This window comes from Orbicella faveolata, unplaced genomic scaffold (assembly GCF_042242905.1).
Source record: "Orbicella faveolata isolate gen_17 unplaced genomic scaffold, um_ofav_v1 contig_35, whole genome shotgun sequence".
Classification (NCBI taxonomy): Eukaryota; Metazoa; Cnidaria; class Anthozoa; order Scleractinia; family Merulinidae; genus Orbicella; species Orbicella faveolata.
The window spans coordinates 26,880,527-26,905,723 of record NW_028301564.1 but is presented as its reverse complement, the minus strand read 5'-3'; the positions used below and the strand labels follow the sequence as shown (position 1 = coordinate 26,905,723).

At 37.9% G+C, this 25,197-nt stretch overlaps 1 protein-coding gene across 1 annotated transcript; it reads right to left on the bottom strand.

Moving 5' to 3' along the window:
- On the bottom strand, positions 1-25,192 carry LOC110043404 (THO complex subunit 2-like). Its single transcript, XM_089273744.1, has 47 exons — positions 25,076-25,192; positions 24,921-25,003; positions 24,759-24,850; positions 23,870-23,921; positions 23,627-23,697; positions 23,016-23,137; positions 22,507-22,640; positions 20,941-21,107; positions 20,633-20,728; positions 20,099-20,194; positions 19,713-19,778; positions 18,673-18,845; positions 17,969-18,155; positions 17,441-17,482; positions 16,751-16,884; positions 15,851-15,952; positions 15,455-15,539; positions 14,846-14,939; positions 14,422-14,502; positions 13,503-13,717; positions 12,882-13,061; positions 12,038-12,202; positions 11,753-11,812; positions 11,298-11,398; positions 10,556-10,682; positions 10,106-10,247; positions 9,632-9,789; positions 9,468-9,528; positions 9,192-9,259; positions 8,933-9,055; positions 8,185-8,253; positions 7,983-8,098; positions 7,789-7,858; positions 7,296-7,361; positions 6,650-6,689; positions 6,102-6,143; positions 5,768-5,807; positions 5,286-5,453; positions 5,039-5,197; positions 3,911-4,185; positions 3,483-3,529; positions 3,220-3,264; positions 2,484-2,561; positions 2,049-2,174; positions 1,598-1,729; positions 1,001-1,065; positions 1-462 (listed from the first exon to the last, which is right to left on the bottom strand). The coding sequence occupies exons 1-47, from the start codon at positions 25,138-25,140 to the stop codon at positions 426-428; spliced, it is 4,917 nt and encodes a 1,638-aa protein (XP_089129870.1). The 5' UTR covers positions 25,141-25,192; the 3' UTR covers positions 1-425.
- Positions 25,193-25,197: the final 5 nt, after the last annotated feature.

Sequence of the window (25,197 nt, the reverse complement as noted above, 5' to 3'; positions counted from 1 at the left end):
TTACTGTACAAAGTAGAATTTATTCAATTCTGTTTCTTAGCACTGAAAGTCGTACTTCAAAATACTTTATTCCATTCACTACGTGCTGGTTTTCTCAGCATTGTTCATTAGCAAAGTGTCAGAGTACGCTGGCGAAGACTTAAAAAAAAAAGGTTAAAAACGAAGAGTGTTACGATTACATGATGCTTCGTTCACACGTGACCGAGTCCATGCGAACAATGATGTAACGCAAAATATTAAGAAACTCTACTATAACACATTATCTCCGCTGTGGAAGTAAAACTCAGTTTTGACTCTTGTTTTGAGCACAACTGCCGGTCATGTTATTCTGGGCGTGAGGGATTGTATTGTACGTTTGAGCGACAGGACTGCTGGATGGCGCCATGACGGAGAAGGACAAAAATATCTTCATTGTTTCTCTATGTTCAGGTTCTTCGATTTCTTGAAGCTGATCTGGAATGAGTAACAGGTGTCAAGGAGAGAACTGCTTAGAGAGACTTCAAAACTACTTCAGTTGCAAGCAGAGGCTTTTCAAATTAAGCCCTTGAATAGAGCAGCATTGCTTCACTCACTGCTATGGTGCCATCACACGGAAAACTACCCTGTATACAGGATAAATAAACCTGATGGAGCATGCACTAAAACCCGAAAGAAGAAAGTTAGTTCAACGTATTCGGTGGTTCAGAATAGCTTTTGCTCAGTAGTTTTGGGACATCCCGGCATGTGGACTAAAAGAGCCACACATAGCCAACTACGTGGTATAAAAGAACTGGTTTATTACAAAACTTAGGTCAAGAATAATTTATAAAGTAAATAAATAACGATTTCCGCGCAGTGCTTTAAAGTCAACCAAGCAATTTACTTGCACCGAGTTCGCGGGAGGTGTGTGGTGCCTGGACTGGTCTCGTTCTCTTGACTCAATAAATAGTGAAACGACTCGACTTTCAGGAATAAAAAAAAAAATTAACCTCTAAAAATAACAACGCAAGTAAAAGGATATTGTTTTCTGGATCGTTCATCTTCCTTGGATTCTGAGTCTTTGACTTCTTGGTGACGCGCTTCTTTCTGAAAGATGAAAAAAAAAACCACAGTTACAATATTGGAAAGACCAGAATGTGTTTATGTTTGTAAGACAGCGAGAGTGAGGCATTGAGAAGGAAACCTTTCGACAGAAATTGGAGTCAGCTAACCATATATACATTTGTTTAACTGTACATGCAGTGAAGAAGCTCGTTTAGTTTTAAGTTTAAACCTCGGAACCGCCTTTAACTTCTACTTAATATAACCCCCAAGACACATACAACTGGCGTGACCTATTGTAGGCAGGAGTGACACTTGCGTGACATAAACCCGTTAACACAGCGTGACATTAGCGTGACCTTGCCACAATAACATAACAGTAGCGTGACCTCGCCTCTTTAACTTAGCGTTACAATAGCGTTATCTGGAATGTGATTAACCAAAACTGTTGTATACCTGTTACAACAAACAACTAATCACAGTAGACAGAGAAAAGAAACTCTTCATTGTCTAAATAAGATACCAACTAAGAAATTAAATTACAAGAAATGTCTGCCCATAACATTAAAGCAAATACCTTTTTACTCGCTGCTGGTTTGACTTCCTTGTCTTTTTCTCGTTCTTTGTCTTTTTCTTTCTCTTTCTTTCCCGCCGGTGGTGAGGCATCAGCTGTCACTTTTCGTACAATTTTCGTGACTTTTTGCTTGTCCTAAATCCACGCAGTATGCAAAATGTTCAGTTCAGTTATTTCAGTTGGAACAAGTCCTTTGTCATCACACAGCAGCTATTAGTTTTCCAACCAACTAAATGTTGAAAATCCACCACAAGTACGAGCAACAAATGGACAAAAACTTTGTACCAAGATTATTTACATTGTATTGAAAACAGTGCGACACTCAATCGTAAAAACCACACCCTTTGGCTCATCACGCAACCTCATTTATTACTGTGTAATCGTTACAAAGGATTACGTGACTAGCCTTCAAACCCCCTAGCTAGTCAGGTGAATTTGTTGTTCCACTCCTCACCTCGCTCTTGACTTTGACTTTGGTTTCAGCGCCGTGTGAGTTGGAAGTTTTGGACACAACAACAGTGACATCGGTGTCTTCTCTTCTTCTTTTGGCTTCTTTACCCTCAGCAGGATCTAATGAAGACTACATCAAGCAAAACACAAATGAGCAATAACATACCAGACAGACTTGAAAATCCCCCTTTTATTCTAAAGCTACGTTACCCGGTACCAAATCCTATCCGTAAATTGACTTGATATATGATTTTCATCGGAAATTGCTTGGCAACACGAAGAAATACCCGAGAGTGTTCGCGCTGTTTTCCGATGGGAAGACAACTCTTCGAGAGCGAACGAGGATTGCCAAATGTGGCACTTGTAGCTCTTAATATTGTCTGACTTTTGTAGCTCGGATAACAAACTGCTAATAAACCAGCCACATAACCTCACTCACCCGTTTCCTGTCTGATTTTGAAGCCTTTTCCTTTTCGTATTCCGTGAGTTTTGATTTTCTCTCCTGGTTCTCGGGACTCTGTGAGGAAAAAAAGGCACAAGAAAGTTGTTTGAAAGGCATTCTCAGAAAACAACACTCACAGTAGTTCGTACATTTCTATCCTTGCTATGCTTAGTCATTCTTTCTCTTCTTTTAATACAACTTTATTTACAGGACGAACATTTACACTACTTGCAGTACTAACATTATACTTACATATACACTTACACTATGCTTACTACTTACACTATACGTACACTACTTATACTTCCACTACTTACAATACATATATTACAATACAATTACGCCAATTGAATTAAAGTTGGCCTACTTACAATGCTCCTTTTTTATTACAGATAAATTGCATAAACATATAAGTTACATACATACTACACTTTATTTCTCTACAACGCACTTAATTATGCTATACTGTTTCCTTACTTTTCAACTACGACCAACGGAACAACACTAAAAATTACTTAGAATACTGCTGATTAAATATACGCGCTTACTTAAATGATAATAAAAAAAGAAGGAAAAACAAACAAACAGAGAAAAGAGAAAGTGGAAAACAAGGGGAAAAAGCTAGTCATTAGTCATTCTTACTTCCTAACGGGATCCTGTTAATTATAGAGTACAGTACACAGTAGGCGGTTAGTATCTCTGAAATAGCAATGAGTTTTACACAGAAACTGACCTTAAATGAGTCGGAATCGCCAGCTAACCGGGCTGGAGAGTTTTCCTGAAAAGAGATATTCAAATATTTTACAGTATATCAATGAGTTTATATCCAGCCTCGAGGAATGAGGCCATCTCTTGGGTCAGCTGTGCACTAAATAGCTAAGATCCCTTAACCATTTATATCCAAGATCAACATCTGACATCTCCTCGTAATTTCAATTCAAAATCGAACGGATAATGAGGATTGAGGAGGGAAGTAACATTTAATCAGAGACAAACCTGTGAAGAGGGTGATGAGATGCCTTCAAGTTTCCGACGCTTCGGCTCTGAAAAAAAAAAGCACAGCACAGTCATTACGCTTAACATATGACACTGTAGATTGTCCATTCCATTAGCCGCACATCGTAGACTTAGCAAATGAACCAGTGTTTGACAAAGAGATTTGGGTCAATAACAGGACATCAGCAACACACACAGTGCGCCTTAGTAGGCTCCTATCACCGTGTACCCCAATTAGCACCTGAGCCGTATAGCCCGTATGTCTCTATTGGCACCTAATTAGTGTATCTCTACCGGTCCCTACCTTTTTCATACTCTCCACTGTGTACTCTCCCTACAAACTCTTTACTATCACTGTGTACCTCCATTGGCACCTGAACCGTATACCTCAGTTGGTCCCTAATTAGTGTATCTCTACCGGTTCCTACCTTTTTCGTACTCTCCATCACGCGGTGACTCAGGAACTACAGGTGAAGAATGTTTGCTTTTACTCCCAGACCGTTCTCTGTCCTTGTCTTTCAACCGTTCTTTCACTTTATCTTTGCCTTCTTTTTCTTTACTCTTACTTCGTTCCTTTTCTTTGTCTTTTGTTTTCTGTTCTTTTATTTTCTCAGCTTTTTCTCCTTTCACCTTTTCTTTGGGTTTGTCATTTTGTTCCTTGTCAATCTGTTTATCTTTTTCCTTCTCCTTCAGTTTCTGTTTACTGAAAAGACATGAACATGGACACTTGAAAAACCGTTCATTTCCGGACAAAGCAAACTTTGTTCAGAAGTTTCGCAAGTCACCATTTCTTTAACATGCTTCAGAAGCCTGTCTCCAGGGGGCACGGGGATGGCGCACGGGGATGGCGCAGTGGTGAGAGCGCTCAGCCTCCCACCAATGTGGTCCGGGTTTGATTCCGGCCCGGTTTCGAAGTTGTGGTTAAATTTTGTTGTTGGTTCTGGCCTTACTCCGAGGGTTTTTCTCCGGGTTCTCCGGTTTTCCTCCCCCCATTAAAACCAAAACATATCTCCACATTCCAATTCAACCAGGATAGAGGACCTGCATGAAAACCAGCTAAGGCTGATGTGGCTTCCTCTCTAAATATTGTAATTTATTAATTTATTTTTATTTTTCGTGGAGTTCATCTTTTCTCAGGTTGCGTGGGAAGGATTTAAATACCACCCATCTAGCAAACAGCAAAAGTTAAGATCACGTTGAATCGTAGATGATAAATTCGAACGATCGTTGAAAGCAACAAAAAATGTTACTAAACTGTTATCATGCAAACGCGTACCGAAGTTCCACGTACAGCAACACTGTTGCAACACTTCGATGTCGAGGAAAAACATGCGACTCCCTCTTTTCTTTTCTTTTCTCACTTTTGTGATTCAGTAAGCAAATTTGGACACGCTCTAACTAACGTCTTCCTCGCGCGATCCATATGAAAATAACTTTCCATGTGTGGAATTTAATAAAGTTTAAGATAAGTACTAAATTATTTACTTTTTGGTGCAAAACGTCGATCCAGAACAGTTTTGTCCAGTGTACTAGGTAAAGCACACAGTCTCACTCACCTGGATTCAGTCTTTTTGCTGATGGACACGTCATTTCCATTCGTGCTCGTGTTGTTTTCTGTTTTCACATTAGTTGGAGTTTTCGTGCCTTTAGAGCTCGCATTGGACGCAGTGGATTTCGACGCTTGCTGACTAGAGTTACTGTTTGTAGTGCCAGATCTATGATTTAAAAACATCACAATTGATAACTTTACGTCGAATGTTGTTGCGAAAAAAAAGGAAGATAAAAAGTGTCCCTGTGTTTTACTTGTTAGTTGGCGTGGTCCTGCTTGGTGAGTCAGCTGGACCTGACCGGGACGACTGACCACTTGGGGTACTGGTGCCTGATGATTTCGTGTTGGATGAGCCTGCACTTGATTTACCAGCGGACTTCTCTTGCGAGGAAGGCGCGCTCTCGGTTTTCGTCGCACTGGGACTGCGCAGGGAAACGAAAGTAAATAAAAATGATTAATGATTTTTAACAAGAACTAAAGAACATCGTGCAGTCGCCAAACCGAATTTACTGTGTATTTGCTTGCTTGCACGTTCGTTCGCTCGTTCGTTCGTTCGTTCGTTCGTTCGTCCGTCCGTCCGTCCGTCCGTCCGTTCGTTCGTTCGCTTGCTCGCTCGTTCGTTCCTTCGTTGGTCCGTCCGTCAGTGCGTTCATTCGACCGTCCGTTCGCTCACCAGCTCGTTTGTTTGTTAGATTTTTCAGTGTCTTTTTTTTTTTCAAGGTTTAAAAATACATACCTGGAGGATTTCGAACCACTTGGCTCTTTCTTGATATTCACTAAGACAAACAAAACAATAAAAACGTCAAGAAAGGTTCCTCAAGGAGGGCAAACTTTGAAAAATTTAGCGTAACTTCTTGAAGCTCGTTCGTTATCCTTCTAAATCTTGCCATCCTTAATCACTCTTGTCTATTTTTGCTTATTATTTCTTTGGCTAATAATTACAAACTTTCCTGGAGGTAATTTTGTACATCGAAAAATCATGAAAGAGATGTTTGCTTTATAGTACAACACACTCAAGAGCAGACATTAAGTGCTCATACAACACAACAAAACAGAGTCACTAATCAAACCTGCAGCTTTGGGTTTCACGTCAGATTCACTCTTCACACTTTCTAAATAACAAAGATACAAAGAGTTTGATTTGGTCTTTAATCGTATCTAAAACAAAATTTTCGATCGTGATTGGTTCTCCGCGCGCCTATTTGTCACGTAATCAGCGCGCGATCACGTGGATATCCAATTACAGGTGTCCAATTACAACTTTTTGGATACCTACGCCATTCACACGTCAATTACGTCCTACTGACTTTTTCGCTCAAAAAATTTGTCAGCTTAAGATACGATTCATTAGTAATTGGACCTCGCGAAGTACAATTCAGGGAAAAATCGTGCTCGTAATTTCAAATCGGTCTCGCGCCTCGTCCGATTTTGAAATTACTCGCGCGATTACTCCCAAAAATTGTACTCCGGTCAATCCAATTACTTTTACCAACGATACTCCACCTCTATATGATTATAAATTAACAATTCCGTTAAAAGAAAATAAAAATAATTAACTTGATTACTATGTCAAGCTTCCAGATAGTCTTCAAGGCTTATCAGTCGAGGACACACTTACTTGTTGTGTCTGAATTCACTGCAGGAGTCGCCGGAGCTTCCTAGAGCGACAAAGAGATAAATACAGAAATCAAGTCAGCTAATCTTTGAAACAGAAACCATGTATTTAGATTGACACGGGAGTATAGACCACTTCCTCGTTGCCTTTTGCCTCTGTGTAAAAACGAGTCTTCGTGCCAAAACCATTCACGTGGAAATGAGTTCCGCATACATGTTCATTTTCATGCAAATCAAATTTATTTTCATATGTCAGGGTTTGGACGAGGACTCGTTTTTTAACAGAGGCACCAGGTAACTTGGAAATGGCCTACTCTACAACTCTTTTCTAACAATTTGCACAACAAAGGTTTTCATCTTTGGATCTCCAGTTCTACAGAACCCTCTCAACCAACGGTTTGATCACAAACGCACCAAGACACAACCTTGACCACAACTCAAATTCTCCCTCGGGAGAAATACAAAAACGTATTATAACAGTTAGATGAATTAAGATGTTGATAATGTAGCCTCCTGAACAAGCTCTTTTCTTCCTCTCGGCTCGTTTCACTCGACGTCCGCTCCTTTGTCAGAGAGCTTGTCCACAGGTAACCCAAACTGCTATAGAGTGAAGCTTTACTGTAAGCCCTTGAGTTCCTTACATGACTTACCATTTTCTCTTGTTTTACAGCAACAGTTTCGCTTTGACTTGATGCCGGGATGGCTGTTACAGGCGGCTGAAATATAAGACAAAAAAGTTTAAAGTCTGACATATAAGAACGGTCAAAGAATTAGAAAGCTGTGCTGTGACAGACAGAAAAGAAAATATTAACTGGTTGAAAGTAGTAGTGCTACTTAAGAGGAGTACATAAAGTTTCGAAAATTTGCGATGTTTGAAAGGAATACGTCGAATTTCCCACGGTCATTAGAAAAGGCTTCACACGAGTTAACAGCAACAAGGATTCATGGTTATATTTTGTTTCTGTTAAGTCACATAAGTATAAGATTTTGTACTCTGCGCCTATTGACAGAGTCTAGAAGGATAAAATTCATTTCGATCAGATTCAGAAGTTAATGGCTGATACATACATACACACGCAAGCAGCTAGCTTCGGATAAACTAATCATAAACGATTTCTTAACAGTGTTCATTCAGGTTTGTACCTTTTCTTTGTGATGAAACTCGCTCTCTACAACCATGTCTCGCTTCTTAACCTTCAAGCGACCTGCATACCTTGAATTCCACACACACAAAAAAAACAATCAAATCCTTGCTCTCCACAAACGCCTTGTGAACAAGATGTTATATTGACATTAGTTCGTTTCTTGGACCCGTTATAATCATTAAATTCTCTTACCCTACTGCTAAAGTATAAATGTCTTGTCTCTTTTCCTTCTCCTCTTCGCAGATTTTATCGATTCTTCTTTCCAAAGCTTGACCAAGGTTTAACACTTTAGGATAATATGGCAAAATCTGCAAAAAAGAATGACAACTGATCAAAACGAGGAGCAATTTTAACACCTTGCAAAGCTTGACATATCACATCGATAGAAATATACCTTTGTTAAAACCATGATTGTGTTTCGAATTTGTGTATAATCCTTTGATTCCAAACAAACCACAAGAGCCTGAAAAGCAGAAACAGTACAATATATTGAACAAAATAATTCTGTGTTTTCTTACATGACTACTGCTAATCAATTTGCTTCGTTCCAAGTATGCAAAGCATAGTTATCTTCGACAGTAAAAACAGTTTAAGATTACCGTATACCTATAGAGGTGTCTTGCGTCCAAGCGATGCAGCGCGCCCGGTTTAAATTGTAGATACCTAAACCTCTATATCAAATTAAAGCTTATAGAGCTGGCATTCTTGGTATAATTTGATAGCCATCTCTATAAGCTTTAATATGATATAGGGGTTTCGGTATCTACAGTTTAAACCGGACGCACTACATCGCTTGGACGTGAGACACCTTAAAGGTGCTCTAAAGGTGCACGATAACCTGAAACGCTTATCACTGAATCACCATAAAACAGTATACTTGGTCGTGCAGTGTTGCTTTGAGAAAATCATCAATTCCAATTCGCATAAACCAATCAGAATTATTCCCCGATTACTCGTGAGCCGTGAACATGACGCAACGTTTGCGTCACGATACGTCACGTAGGTTGCATAGCAACGTCTTGCTCTCACAAAACTTGCGGGCTCAGACAATACCCGAGGACCGAACCGTGAACAGTTTAATATTTCTTCATTACTATAACGCGTCAATGAAATCCTCAATTCAAAGAGTAAACAATCAGTACCTTGGTGAGTTTGTACTGCCACTTGTGACAAACATGTCTGTAGTTCTCGTAGTCTAAGTGATCCGCCTTATCATTGTTAGTAGCTCTCAAAACTGTCACAAATCCAGGGTAGCTACCGCACTCCTGTTAAATATTAAAACGTCACCAAAATCAGATTACATTCCTCAGAAGAAGATTCTTAACGCATCGAGTCGTCAGACAGATCATCAAGTGCGGTGCAAGAACTCAATTTCGTCACTACCACTTTAGAGTGACTAACCTTCTCGTAAGTTTTCTTATCACCGTGCCATCTCATCACTATTTCAAGCATTGAACATAAAAACCGACCTGAAAGAAAATACCAGCAAATAATTAAGCCTTCAAGTCCCCTAGCTCGATATCACAAATCTCCTTACCGGACATTGCATATCTCTTTTCAATGCAGTTTAAAAGCGTCTGTTTGTTGATATAAAACGTAAATTTCACAACCTAGCCTTCTTTATTTTTTTTATTGCAACCCTAAAGGAGAAAACAGAAGTTGATCCTCAAAACCTACCATATCTACTGGCTTCGTTTTCTGTACAGCTTGCTACAGTGTATGAAATATCCGAAAAAACCTTCAGCGAAAGAAAAATATGAATCACTAAACACGGTTACAAAAGAAAGTCGACATAAATATTTAAAAAAAAAACTATCAAGGAAATTCAAAAGGTGACTTACTCTGTCGAAGCACAATAACGTTGAAAAGTTTGGCGTTTTGAGGTTATGCAGCATGTGAACAAACTTGGCACAGTACACAGCATCGCTTGCAGTAAACACGCATCTTGGGAACATACAGAGCTGAAGAAATTGCGTGATTGTCTCACTCTTTGTCGCTTCTAAAACACAACAATTCAACATTAGAGTTATGTAACTAGTTCTGTGCTAGGGCAGTTAAAGCAGTCACATCCAACCAATCACAGCAAAGAAAATTACGCGATGAGCCAATCAGTACTCAATGTGAAAAGCGACGGAAAACACGCGATTGCTGAGTCACGTGTGATTTTGCTTTTGTCTCGGATTGGTTGAAAAGAAACCAGCACAATGCACAACTTTTTTTTTTTTTTAACAACTTCAGAGTTTGGCCAAGGTGAAGTTCGAGCGAACAGAAAATTACCTTGAATAGCTCTAAGGACAGAGCGAGTTTGTACTTACTTGCTGGAAGCCAAGAGTCTCTTTCGTGTTTAAGAGAAGCCATCACTCGCTGATTGTGTTCTTCTTGCTGTTTAAACTCTTCTTTTAATTTTTCTACCAAAAGAGAACATCTTTCTTTCTCTTTCTTTTTCTTGCTGACAGGCTACAGGAAAGCAATACAATTACAAAAAAAGTCAACTTCAAGTCACCCGCAATAACAGTGCTAGAGGGCACAGAGAATCGATTGTACATTCATCAAAAATGCTCCTTCAGAATCAAAATCATGACGAACGAAAAACAAGATTTCTCAGCGTAATCACGTTTGAAACGATTGATTTTGTAACACAACATCATTTCTGACTTATTTTGTTTCACGTTGGTGACCAGGACAAAAGTAATAAAAGATCACATGAAAGACAAAATGGATTCAATCAAAAAACGCAAGTCAGCCCTGTTTAAAGCGTGACATACCATGTCTTTGTTATCGTCCAACTGTGCCTGTTGTTGTTTTAATTTGCTCAACTCCTGTTCATATCGTTCAGATGGGACGTACAAATCAAACATGGACAGAGCCCAGAACGTCACATACAACTGTGGGCTGAAAACAACAAGCAACCATTAGCATAAAATTTTATTTCATCCTGCTTAAACTTGTTATGGCTTCTTAGATAAACCCTAGGTGAATGATACAGCTTCTAAGATACTAGCATCACTGTCATTTGGCACTTTTTGAAAGGTTTCTTTTCATCTTTTTAACAAATACAGTAATACAAATACTGTAATATAAATACTATAATACAGTAAGCACAATTTTCAGAAGGATATGATTTTGTAGAATACCAGCACTTCACCGAAATTGATTGATCATGGCACGATCAATATTATTTTACAAGTCTGTGTTATGCCCGTGAGCTTTGAGTAAACTGTCTGCGAGTATTATCTGTTAAACCATTGAATAAGGGTTATTTTTATTCACTATACTACATTGTATTTTCCTGTTATCGAAAATTCAAAAACAGAAACATTCAGTCAAACCTGGATTCTACAACATAAAAATGTCTGAAAATTCTACAAGGTTTCTTGCTGTTGTAGTGATTGAAAAGTGATGCAGCAGGTTACTACAAGACAAACGAAATTATTTTCAACAGCTGCAGTGGAGAGAAGATTCACCGTTACAAATGTAATCGATATTCAGTCACTAGAAATGGCATACCTGATGCTATTCCACACTTTAGGTACTTGTAGTAGCCGAGCACTTTGAAACACAGGCTCCATAACAGAATTTACAGCTTCAATGTAACACTGAAGAATTTGCTATGAATAAATAAATACAAAATCGAGTTGTTAGCCCCATGCAGAATGAAGCACAGTTCATATCGCTTCTATAAAAGTAACCATCAGCTTCTTGAAAATTAGAAAAAATTATAGACCATTTTCACGAATGGCTGCCAATCATAAATTTTTTGTTAGGTATCAAATTTAGCCTGATTAGCCTTGGTTTTGACAACAACAACAAGATCCTTTATTTTACTCTCAAACAAGTTAAGTGAGGCTAATTTAAATACAGACAAGATAATTCTTAAATTGGTAACCATTCATGACAGGGGGTCACGTATACTGTTAATAGAGATCTAGACTTGATTAGTTTGCTGTCATATTCTAACTCACCTTTTGTTGTAGTTGTTTTCCTTTAGCAGCAATGGCCTTCTTTGCTTCCTCATACTTAGTCTGTGAGAAAGGAAACACATTAAAGATGTACACAACACTTTTTTTTACGCTTCGTTGCACACTACAAGTACATGCAATGTAAAAAAAACTGTCGCTACTTTGCCAATGACCTTTTCAAGAAACTACAAAAAAATGAGCACAACAGAAAACAGAGAGATTACAAAGAAGGTTTAAAAGGAGAAGAAGTTAATTTTACAAAGCATCTTTTTTTCTAATCATACTCACATCTATCTGATGTACAAACATTGGTCTGGAAAGAAAGAATGCCGCATCAGGTGTGAGGTGATAAGTTTGCCCTAAGACATCTAGTGACGGCAGATGTGACTCATACTCTTCAGCAGTTAGCTGTGATGCAAGGAAGCCACCAAACTGGACCAGAGTATCTTGACACTGAACAGAAGTAACAGAACCAAATGGCCATGGTAAGGACATTTGAACATGATTTTTAAACCCATCACTAATAGATGAGCTCTGGAACTGGTGCCTTGTAGGTCAGCAGAGGGGGGGAGGGGGCTGAGCACTTCAGGTACAGCAAAGAGGTATCCATGGCAACCCTATGAGTGGGAACCACCCCTACATGCAACCACCGCTTGGCATCATCATACTGAACAGAGTTCAGTGGAGAAATACTTATCTAAACCCGTGAACCATGAGGACAGGAGGGCTGGGGGCAAGAATCCACAATGATTCATAGAAAAGTAAGCTATTGCTTAAATATCCACAGCTAGTGATGCACAAAGATCAGCTCAACACATAAATGATCTGCGAAAATCGGCTGCAAAGTGACACAAAACGTATGGAGGCCATGAAGTAAGCTCAAGCTCCTGAGGTCGCCCCATAGGTTGTGTACACAAATGGGGGTTGACTGCTGACCACGTTGGCTTGAGATTAATTTTGCCTAGATTGCATTTAGCCACATTTAAAATTTACAGAACATTCAAAACTCTGCTAAAGGACGCTTCTCGTGCACTCAACCGTTGTAGCAAAGTCAGACAATTTTTTTTCACAATATTGTTTCTTTACCTCCAATTAATCTATCCTACAAAACAAGAAATTCTTTTTTTCACACCTGGTCATAAAGCTTTCCAACAAGCTTCAAATGCCTGTCAGGATCTTCATAGAACACAATACCATTTCTCTGCTGAGCCATAAGAAGACACAATGGCAAGTCTAACTTTCCCTCTAACAGTGTGTCACGCAGACGCTGTGAAGACTTCTTTGTGTTTCTTATCTGACCAAAGTATCCACCCTGCAAACAATAAATTAATCAATTAGTAATCAATATAAAAGAAAAACCTTCAAAACAATATTTTTTCCCATCTACATTCAGATGTAACTATGCTGAGTCTTACAAGACTCAAGCACCATTAAGATAAACCAAGCGGACCAGCCAGCTGGAAAAAATTGCTTATAGATTGGTTTTCTTTCAATCGGCACTTTTATTTTATCAAATTTAACACCAGTTTGCTTATCCAACTTACTCAACTCACCAATCAGAATAAGGTTTATTTGCATAAACAAACTGATAAGTTCTTAGCAATTTTTTTTTTAACCTAAAGAAGGCAGTGGTACAAAATGTTGATACTTTTTACCTTTATCTAGCATCACAAAAACAATCTCTTCTATCTATCTGCTTATCCAACGAGCCAACCTTTCTTCTCTCCCTGCAATTAATGACACATGTATTTACCTCAGCCCTTAGAAGTTCGCCACCTGACAGAGCTTCTAGTTGTGCGGCTGTCACCTCTTCTGATATCTCAATTCCAGACATTTTCTGTACCACCTCCTTCAGGACAAGCAAATCAAAGCTCTTCCCAGCCTTGAGCTGGTTTGCCACATACTGCAGAAGACCTGTAAGTTCAATGGAGTACTTGCGGAAAACAGTGCCACAAAACACTGCTAAACCTTAAAAAAAAAGGAATATGGAGGTCAGGTTAAACAAGACAGGAAACAAAATTCACTCTTTTGGTGCTGTGCTAAGAGTGTCCTTTTAGAGTTTTCACAATGGTCATATATAATGGTCACACATACACTGTATGGAAGGATGCAGTCAGACTTGCAAGATATTGTTTTCAATGAAATGTTTAGGAAATTTTTTCTTGGCAAACTGAGACCAAATCTCAATATACAATCTGACTCAATTTGTGCAAAAACTTTTAATTGATTTAAATTTTTGCATGCTTTTTAAACAATTTTTAAAACCAGATCAAGGGAAAGTTGAAAAAAACACCCTATGAGTTTGGTCCTCATCAGTTGTGTTTGTTATCATGATAATTGTCAATGATTTTGATTAAACATCATTTGGGGAACCAACACTAACTCAAAGATAAATTTCGTATCTATTGCTTTTTAACATCCCAACTTCTTATCTTTTAACTTGATAATGACTGAAGAATGGTTGAAATGTCATTTGGACCTTTAACCACTAATTTTTACCATAAATTGTTTGAAAAACAACCCTTACATAAAAGCACCTGAATGCTACTAAAATGATATTGAATATCCTACATGCATGTGGCAAAGTGACATTTTCATAATTGAGAGAAAGTGGCGGGTCAATCGATTACCAAAAGTAGTGCCAGCAAAATTGTAAGAACAAGGTTTCATACTTTTTAGCCACTCTGAAATGTTAGTGTCTTCATGTTTTAGTCTTTCTCTTTCTGGATTTGCCAGAGCTTCAATAATACAATCTATTATCATGTTAAGGAAGCTCAACAGTAACCACTATGGACATATCAACATACTAACATTTATTCTCATCACTAACCCTGAGGAAATTTTAAACAATTTTTTAACCAGATCAAGGGAGAGTTGGAAAAAACACCCTATGAGTTTGGTCCTCATCAGTTGTGTTTGTTATCACGATAATTGTCAATGATTTTGATTGAACATCATTTGAGGAACCAACACTAACTTAAAGATAAATTTCGTATCTCTGCGCAGCAGTGTAACATCCTCTATGTATTTTTCCATCAAATAATGTTTGTACTGCAACACAACTGAACATGTATATATTGTGCACATCAAGGATACAAGCTAAAACATCGTATGCCAGTGGAGTGAGGTACTTGAGTGAGTCCACTACTGGTCCAATAAAATTATCATACTTCTGAATCTGCGACAACAGCTGTGTACAAACAAGGAAACCATTAGTCGGCATCGAATTTGTATGACCTTTTGTAGCACATTTTCTTGAACTCTCTCTCAGTTTTCAGCCAAGACATCTTTTCTGTTGTATTACATATTAATTAGGGGAGCAGGAATAGTGCAGTGGTGAGAGTGCTTGCCTCCCAACAGTGTGGCCTAGTTTTGATGCCAGCTTGGTATCATATGTGGGTTCAATTTGTTGTTGATTCTTGACTTTGCTCTGAGGGTTTTTCTCCAGGTTCTCTGGTTTTCCTCCCTCCACAAAACCTAACATCTCCACATTCCAATTCAACCAGGATAGAAGACCTGCATGAAAACCAGCTTAGGCCGATGTGGCTTCCTCTCTAAATATTGTAATTTATTTATTTTATTTTAAGATATTACACGTATCGTCATTGAACAGGAGACCAGCTAGGATATTTCACACAATGAACTTCTTGTACTAGCCCCTAAATGGAATAAACATTTGCACAACAGCAGAGATAAACAACTTACATATTCAAACAAGATGCCTGGATTACTGTGGCTAAGTTTGCCAATCTGCCTTCCAGAGGGTTTGACATTCTCTTTGGTTAATCTCCTACAAAATAATAACAAAATTTTGAACAACTTAAGTATTCTGAGCAAGTGAGAAAAAACATGAACAAGAAATCTGTACTGTACACTGTACAATGCAACTGAGCTTGCTCACAGTACCTGTCTATTTTTAAACAAAATAGTGAAATTGCAAACAAACATGGCAAATGTTACTTCTACAATGCCACTGCCTTCTTTATAAAGAGGCATGAAATTTTCTGATCCATGCAACCTTAGTAAGCATTTACTAGATTGGTTAACAGGGGTCACCACAAACTACTTATAGCTTGTCCAGAACACTTGAAGGTGACTCACTTCGTAATGTATTTTGCTCTCTTTATTGTCGCGGCTTTTGCCAAGACCATTTTTGGATGATTGCCATATGACTCATTTTTCCACTGACCATAAAGTCGATACCTAACAAAAAATAATAATACGGTAAGTTACATTTGCACAACAGCATGAAACTTTCAGGTGGCACAATTCTCAGGATCAGTTGAAGCATAGAATTAAACCCAGTTTAAGAACTAAATTAGGGGATTGTCTCCAATGCATAAACAATGATTAACAGACATTTTAAACCTAAAGTTCAGACCAACATCACAATATTAACCTTGCACCACCAAAATCAATTACTATGGAACCCTACCTTGCAACCACCCTGTTAATACTGCCACCTTGTTATTACGGTCACTTTACTCTGGTCCGAGCAAAAGCTCAGTCAATCATTTTCATATTTAAAGAGCTCCTTAAATACGGCCACTCCATTAATTTGGCCATGATTTCTGTGGCCCGTTGGTGACCAGATTAACAGGGTTCCACTGTATTTATCTGAGTGAAATGTATGTGGATGAACGAATGAAGTGACAGATTCTTCAGCCACAGCATCAGAGACCCACTGTTAATCTAGGAAGTTTGCAGCACTGAAGGTGAGCAAGACTAACTGATCTCCTTTACGAGAGGGAAACCAGAACACCTTCCATGCAATAGAGCTTCACTTCCAGCTATCAACATAACAGTTCTCTCTACTGGCAAGGCTGAAACTTTCCTTCAATTATCCACTTGTTTATTATCAATACATCTATGCCTGACTTTGTATTATAAAATAATTGCCTTGGATATATTAGATGCAGATCTCAAAAAAGTTGCAAACTGCCGTATCACAGGACCATTCAACAACACTTCCTAATAAGTTACACAACAAACATGGTGTACCTGAGCTCATAAGGAAAACGACATAGCATGGCCCACAGCTCTTCTGCTAAGCTGGAGTTGCATTCAAGGAGTGAAATTGAAGGTAAAAGAACTTCATCTACCAGTGTCAATAGGCCACACCAGACTTTCTCAACCTATAATGTTAACCAATATTAACAGTGCTGTTACCATTCTGGTGGTGAAAAAAATAATAATTATTGTACTCAATACCGCTGACAATTCCACATAATTTGGCTAATTTGCTGCCTTTTTGTCAATTATTACACACATTCCATGTAAATTCATTGTAAATTGACCATTAATGCTTATATAACATAATGATGTTTTACGAAACTGTTTCTCGTTTAATTTACTCAAGGAAAGAAAACATATTTCTCAAAATGTACGGTAAATTGTTACTAATCACTGAACATATTAGAGCGGTTTCCATTTGAGTGTTGAAAGTAATTAGATAATAACTTTGGTTTTGGTTTTGGTTTTACTACGGTTTGAGATTGGCTGAGTAGTCCGATTGGTATGTAATTGGTTTGGTTTTGGTTTTACGACACTCAATTCAAAACTGTTCTAAAAAATAAAAACAACTGATATTTAATAATTACTTTGCTAATCAAACAAATTTTTCTGTGTTTGTCACAAGTTCAATGTTTTGCTCTGAGTCCAGTTTGATAAATGAAGCCATGAGAAACAAACCTGTACTGAACTTTGCTCCTTGTCCTCAAACACATTTGGATGCTGTTAACAAGAAATCATTAATACTTTTACACCAGATACTAACAATTCCTGGTGAAGAAATTTTTTTTAGAATGTTGAAGCTATGTGTTTGTTCTTCATCAGTTCTACTAGCTATGATGATAATATTGTCAACGACTTTGATCAAACATCATTCGAGAAGTCAGCAACTATCTTCAAACTGGATAAAAACAGAATCTGACAAAGTCTCATCTCTAAATGGGAAACAGTCCTTGCCCAGAGCACAGTAAAAACATGTACATGTATAAGGTCCCACAAAATATCAATATCCATCGCAAAGAAGATTGAAGAAAAGGGAAAAAAAAATTGTTAAATTTGGAAGATTGTTAAAAAAAATCGCAAAGAAGACATTCTGAGTGCAAAGGGCCTTTAAAAGCCATAGCAAACTGGAGTTTTGAGAAAGGTTGGTGGGTTCAAACCAAAAAACTTCTCTCAGAAGATCTTCAATAGATCAGAAAGCTAACTTACATCTTTCATGAATCCTTTACTGATTCTCAAGATTTTTGCCATCAGGATTGGATCAGTTGACAAATGAGGCCCAAGATGAAGTAACATGGGGAACACATACAGCGGCAGATCAGTGAAGGCTTTACACTGTGGTGGTCCTCCAGGGACCGGAGCATAAGGCCGTCCTCGAGCAGCCTTTGAAGAATGTCTGGAAAGGTTAAAACAAAAGAAGATCATGATTTACTGGGAGATCTGCACACAAGTTATCACTAAACATTGTACCATTTTGAAAAAGGTAGAGTGATAATTCATACGCAGGTCCCTGCATCGAAAGTTAGGTAAATTTCACTCTATAAAGAAACTCTTATTAGTCAAGAGAAGATGTAGTATGCCCATACTGCCATACTTTCCTCACTTTGAAACAAAGGAAACACAGTGACATACTGTGGTGTCCTGTGGACAACTGGGACTATGATCATGGTAACATGACCAAGCGGGTGCATGTGCATGTGTGTACGAGCGGTAGCTTGAAGAGCGACTTTGTGTTGCTCACGTTATTGACCCAAGAGGTTTCTAGGAATACTACACATACATCCTTAGAAAATTCCACTGATGAATTTTTCCAGGATACATACAGTTTCAGGTGCCATATATTACAGAAGTGGATAACTTCATGAATGACAACTTTACCATGACCCAGAGATCAAAAGTGACAATAAACTTACCTACGATACAGTGGTTCAATGGTTGTGTGAATAAGCTTGCATAATCCTTTGGCTATAGCAGGATTTGACACAGCAGCAAATTGTGGTAGTCTATCAAGTATTGAACAGGCGTGGTCCCATGCACCAACCATAAGCAGTGACTCACACAAACCAAATTTCTGATTATCTGGAACCTGCAAATAAAAAAATTATCGGAGTTGTACATGCAATACTCTTAGAATTAACAATTTTTCAGGGTGATGTGAAGTTTATATGAAATAATTCATATATGAACTGCAGTTGTAGATGAAAGTGAAGAATGATCATTGCAGTTAATTTTCCAATTTAAGCAACTGGAAAGAAGAAGCCTGAAAAAAATCAGGGCTTCAACGGGATTCGAACCCGTGACATCCACGATACCGGTGTGATGCTCTACCAACTGAGCTATGAAGCCACACATTGGGAACGAGGTCAACTAGTTGAGTTCATATCTTCCCGTGAGGAGTGAAATGATGTGAAGTTTATATGAAATAATTCATATATGAACTGCGCTTGTAGATGAAAGTGAAGAATGATCATCGCAGTTAATTTTCCAATTTAAGCAATTGGAAAGAAGAAGCCTGATTGGCCTCGCTCCCAATGTGTGGCTTCATAGCTCAGTTGGTAGAGCATCGCACCGGTATTGCGGAGGTCACGGGTTCGAATTCCGTTGAAGCCCTGATTTTTTTCACGCTTCTTCTTTCCAATTGCTTAAATTGGAAAATTAACTGTGATGATCATTCTTCACTTTCAATTTTTCAGGGTAATCAAATTTATTTTTGAAGAAAAACATTATCAAATACAGTAAAACAACATTGGTGGGATCTACATTGCTTATTACTTTGTACTGTTTTATAATTATTACTTTGTACCTCAGTTTTAAAAAATTTTTTCATAATTATATAGTAAATCATAAAAATATTGAACAGTCACTTGATTTCCTTAGCATCATTCCAAACTGCCCACATTTCTTTTACTTATTTTATACTATTTACTGACAACATGCAAGAATATTAACATACAATTGTTGGTTTATCATTTTCTTTGTTTTCTTTGTTGCTTTCTTCATTGTTTGCTGCAGCAATTTCCTAGGGAACAAAAAAGTACCAAATGTTGGTAATTACAATGAAAATATTTAAAATTGTCTAAGTGTTGCCTATAGTCATTATCAGAGCCACAAAACATGGAAGGTAGTCACAAAACAATGCAAGTATGGTGACGTAATAGTCAGGTTAATAAGATTTGACAGATAACATGTTCAAGCCTACTGCCCCTGAATTGAACTACAGTAGTAATCCATCTGCGGGACATAGAGACATGTATACTGGTAGCCCCAGTGTTTATAAGCCCTCGTAGATCAAAACAAGGTTGCAAAACTGCAATAATACTAAATTTACAAAGAACTTACTGCTAGAACAGCCATATTCATTTTTCTTGCTTCTTGTTTAGCCTCCTCCATTCTAGTTGTATTACTGGTGACTATGTCTCCATCGGAAGGGTTGAGCTGTAGAAAAATAAATTAACTTATAGTTATGATGCTTTACTTAGGGCAGTTTCATTTGAGTGTCAATAAGTAATTGGGTTTGCACCTACTATGCTACACCATTGGCTAAAAAAACTCAGTTGTGCCACTTTTTCATCCAATCAGAAGTAAAACAGTTACTAATTAAAAACCAATTGTAACTCATTCCCATCCGTTTTCCAGCGCTTTGCACTAGCTACATGTAATTACCTCTAGTTTTGATTGGTTCGTGGTATTGTCTATGTCCTTTGTGATTACTAGCTAGAGTGATTACTTTGGTTTTGATTTGGTTTTGAACACTCAATTGAAAAGCACTCTACATGTACAACACTACAAAGAGCAAGGAACAGTTATATTAAGTGCTTATTGACTGACGCAAGAGAGTCACACACCCAAAAAATATAAAATTAGTCTACTCACATAGAGGTAAAGATCATTCAAATCAAGGAGTCCATGTTTTATTAGCAGAGCTGTCAAATGGAAGAGTGAGGGAGGGGTGGCTAAGTCTGGTTGATCCTAAAAATAGATCATGAAAAAAAGACATATCAGTCAAAACAAGTCTATTTACAATATTACAATCTTTCCCATGTATTTGAAGGGTATTATGTTTGCTGATACCACATCCTAACACAGGAACACTGAAGGACTATTTATCAATAACTAATTATTCAGCAGTAATTCTCCTATCAAAACAAAAGCAATTCATATAAGAATGTTTTATTTCACACCTTATAAAACTGGAATTTAAAGCCTATTATGTGACAGAGAGCAGTAGATTCACACTTTTCCATGTATGATTTCAACAGAGGAAGGAAGAAGTCTTCCAGATCAATGCGACATTCAAAGGAGTCTAGTAGCACATCAAGAGTTTTGTTAGGATCAAGATTAAACCGCCCTGCAAATAAGGAACCAAAAAATTTATGTCAGTCAACTTATGTTTCCATACGTACATGTACAAGTCTATATTATAATAATGAACTAATTACAAATTGTTATAAATTATTATTTTTTTCTCAAGCATCTGAACAGGCCAGAATCCAAAATCCTCGAATTTGATTGGCTAATCATACACATGTGACCGGTCCAGCTTTTTATGATACAGGCCACGGGCCAGATTTTTTCCCCGCTGCTTAAATTTCGCTCCTAAAAGTTTGCGGTAATCGTCAATCTTTTGCCTTTTTTACACATCCATTGACAATTAGTCAACGCAAGTTTATCTCAGTTCTCCTTAAAATGGCAAGGAAAGTCACTGTAAGCAAATTCAATTGAGCATTTTGAAGTTGTGAGAGTTTGATTGGTTGTTTGTAGCTTGGCACTGTAATGGCGCATGATCCTGTGTTTCTCTCGCCGTAAAATTTGAGTTAATTTCAGATGAGTTTACCTCTCTGATTGTTGCTATATTTAGGAGAATTTCTGTGGAATACACTTAATGAATTTCCTTGCTTTCTGCTATTCAATTTACGGCAGAAAAGTCTGATTTCAAGTGATTTTAAAAGCAACGACTGACAGAAATTGTTTTTGTGGTAAAACTTCAAACTTTGCACGAAATTTCACACTGCAAAAACAATTTTGGGGAACTTGACTGGTGAAATAAATGTAACTAACATAAAGTTGTTCAAAAAAAAATCTGTTCTTTAAAACATCTTTCTTGTCTACTATCTGAGTTACTTGCTTGTTGCGAAGAGTTTTCTACAAATTGTTAGTAGAAGGCGCAGACGCCGATTCAATGAAAAAGTTGCGTAAACAAACCCATTTGGAATCTGTAAAACCTTGGTCACAATTTTTCACTATATGGGCCTCCCAGCCGGCAAATAACATATATATATATTCTCACACATTGAATGCCATTTGTCACAACTCAGATACAATGTGTAAGTCTAAGTGTGTTCCCTTCCGTATTTTTGGTTGCAATTCAGCTACTCAAAGTATTACTGTATGCAGACTGGCAAAAGGGCTGGTGGTTGGGAAAGCAGTTGCTTCTTATGGCAAGAAAAACAAACTGGATCACATGACCAAATGTGGTATCTGATCTCCCTGTTCAAGCCCAGCCCCCCTGCCCCCACTCAGTACGTGTAAACTTCACTTCTTGCCTCTTTTGCATGCACAGCCAGCAAGAAAACTATTCCTCTCAAAGCCACTCACAAGTCCAGTTTTTAAGCTACACTACTATTAAAGATGCAAAATCCCTATTTTCTAGTTGTCAAAAGAATATTGTTTGGGCAATTCTTAGTTCCCAGTCATAATTCTCACCTCTAAAGACTTGAAATATTTTTAATTGGGAGTCCTGCTCTTACCTATCAAAGACTTGATGTTCTCCAGAACTGTTGCACTAGTAACATGTCGACTGATTTCCTGGCCCAATTCCGTCACCAGTTTAGCATATCCCTCACTCTCTTCCCTTAAAAGATTGAATTTCTGTTGCTTGTAGCTGAAAACAAAAAAAGAAAAGACTCATTAATTATCATCACTTGATTTCAATTACAAAAATGATCCTCAATTCCAAAACTCATCTACCAAAAGCTGGCTTGTCTCACTGCAAACACTAGAATATTAAGAAACTTGAACAACATTAACCATGTTTTAAATGCGAATTGAACATGATGTTAAGATGATAACGAAAAATTGTGTGATTTTGTAAATTTTTATTTGAAATAAAGTTTATCTAAAACAATGTTTACGAGATCTGATCAATAGGCAAGTAGTAAAACATACAATTTGTCATGTTTCCGTACCCTCAATAACAGATGTGGCTTCTGACCGCTTTTTAAAATTGTTAGCCTTCATTAAGCGTCTATATACATACAAGAGTTTAGTCTTGGTCCTAACATATTTCTGATTAAAAGCCTTTGTCGATGGAATGATTCCTAATGTGTCCAGTGTCTCTACATCCAGCCTTTCCTTGAGCAGAGCTTCTGGAACCAATCCCTAAAAACAATGTGTATGCAATGAAACACAAATATGGTCAAATAAAGTACCAAAGATTACGTTTTACCAATAGGTATTAAATATAGCAACCTTAATCCCAAGTAAAAAGAATTAAAATTATAAGCTCATTCACTATCATTTAATTTTAAAAAAAAATCAGCCTTATCAGTCTCAGAATCAAAAAAAGAAATATTTTTCCTTGGTTACTGATATATGTTTCAAATGATTAATATTTCTATACATCTGGTGATAGATCAAGTCAGACATAGTACACGTTTTGCACAGTTATACTACGTGATTTTCTATGATCTCATTTACCGCCTTTCCATTCTTGGCTGTGAGAAATTTTCAGAAAAAAAAAACGAAAATGTCAGTTTAATAACTCCAGGGAATAAGGGCTAAATTTTTCCCAAAACTGCATTATTTTCTTGCAGAGTATTCATGAAAATTTAGCTGTGATTAGCCGTGCCAAAAGCTCCCAAAACATACCACTAAAGCTGCGACCAATGACAGGAATCTTTCTCTGCTCGGCTTGTCCTCCGCACACTGGCTTTCCACATCTGTAGGATTATGAATACACCAGGAACCATAGGATACATAGGGCGCAAACACAGCACACACAATCACGCAAACCTGTACTTCTAGGGAACACTGCAGTCAGCCTATGCAGATCAGACAGAACAAAAAACATATTTTTAAAGTAACAGCAATAATTGGATAGAGCTTGTGTACCCAAGATACATATCAGGTCAGCCAGCAGTGATGCACATCCTGAATGAAATTCCTGAGGGAAAAAGCAGAGAAGCAAAAATTAACAAAGGTTTTGCCTTGATTAACTGTGTCCAGAAATATGTTTGCAATGAGAGTTTTCACTCCACGAAAGCTACTTTCAAAACATCTGGGAGAAGCAACATCAAGGGATGAAGCAGAGGTTCCGAAAACAATTCTTAAGGGAATGATCACGAAAATTCACCCCATTCATGCAGACGGTGTTGGAAATGGGGTCTCAGTGATTTCAAATGACTGGTGCATTATGCTTGATTACAAACAAATTTTCCCTTCCTACACTTTGGTATGCCTTCATCAGGCGCAGATCCATACCGGTTTCCACCATCGCACGGAAATCAGTCAGATTTTCAGAATTACTCAGAAACCCCAAAAATTAGGGATGAAAAAAATCCAGAACATTTCCTAAGGGAGCATGTCCCTGGACCCTACTAGAAGGCACTTGTTGTTTTGGAAATCAATCACCATTTATCCTAAGATTCGCACTTGTTCATGAGCTCCAAACTGCAGTTACATAACTCATCAGACAAACAATGAAGTATGTCAACAGTTTAGGAACCTTGCGCACATTGTTTTTTCCCCTCCAAAAAGAAGAACTTTACAAAACACGTCAATCAATCAATCGCTAAAATGATTAAGCTTATAAATCCAGCAACATCATAAAATTATAAACCTAAATTATAGAAATAGAAAAGTGCGAGTATAAACTGATCCTCAAATTTTACCAAACAATGAAAAACCTAAAAGAACGACTTACTAACTGGCTGATGTGTTACGAGGCATGCACGAAAAAAGAACAGATTTTCAAATTAGAGAATACCAACGTGTTTCTTACCGTGACATCTGACAGCAACGAAAGGGCATCTTCTTGCTTCAGATCGCCTCGAATAACGTGGCAAAACACTTCATAGATCACGCGCTTGAGATCTAAAACACAAAAGGAATGGATTGTAGGAAAGAGCTCAAAATTCCCAACCCAATCGACAAGTTTACGAACCATTTTCCCCGCACTGAAAGTTCGAATCAGACAGCGACAGCTCTCCTTCTTTGCCCCGCACGCAGTTTTTACACAGCCGAAAACTGCAAATAGATAGAAGATTCGTAAGGATCTGGTAGTCAGAAAGACTCTCCAACAAAATTCAGCGAACGTACACATCATCTTTTCCCGATTTTTCCCAGTTCTTTACCACATTTGGCGGCACAACTATGGTCGCCATTTTTCCTCCACATGGCGCGAAGCTCCCGGATGTTACCGTCCGCTTGGAGATCGCAGG

Excerpts from the sequence above, each read along its gene's own strand:
- LOC110043404 (XM_089273744.1), bottom strand. The coding sequence starts at position 25,140 with ATGGCGACCATAGTTGTGCCGCCAAATGTGGTAAAGAACTGGGAAAAA. Across the intron at positions 20,195-20,632 it reads TGAATGATCTTTACCTCTAT|CTCAACCCTTCCGATGGAGA; the intron begins GTGAGTAGACTA and ends ATTTTTCTACAG. Across the intron at positions 18,846-19,712 it reads AAAATGATAAACCAACAATT|GTTCCAGATAATCAGAAATT; the intron begins GTATGTTAATAT and ends TTTTATTTGCAG.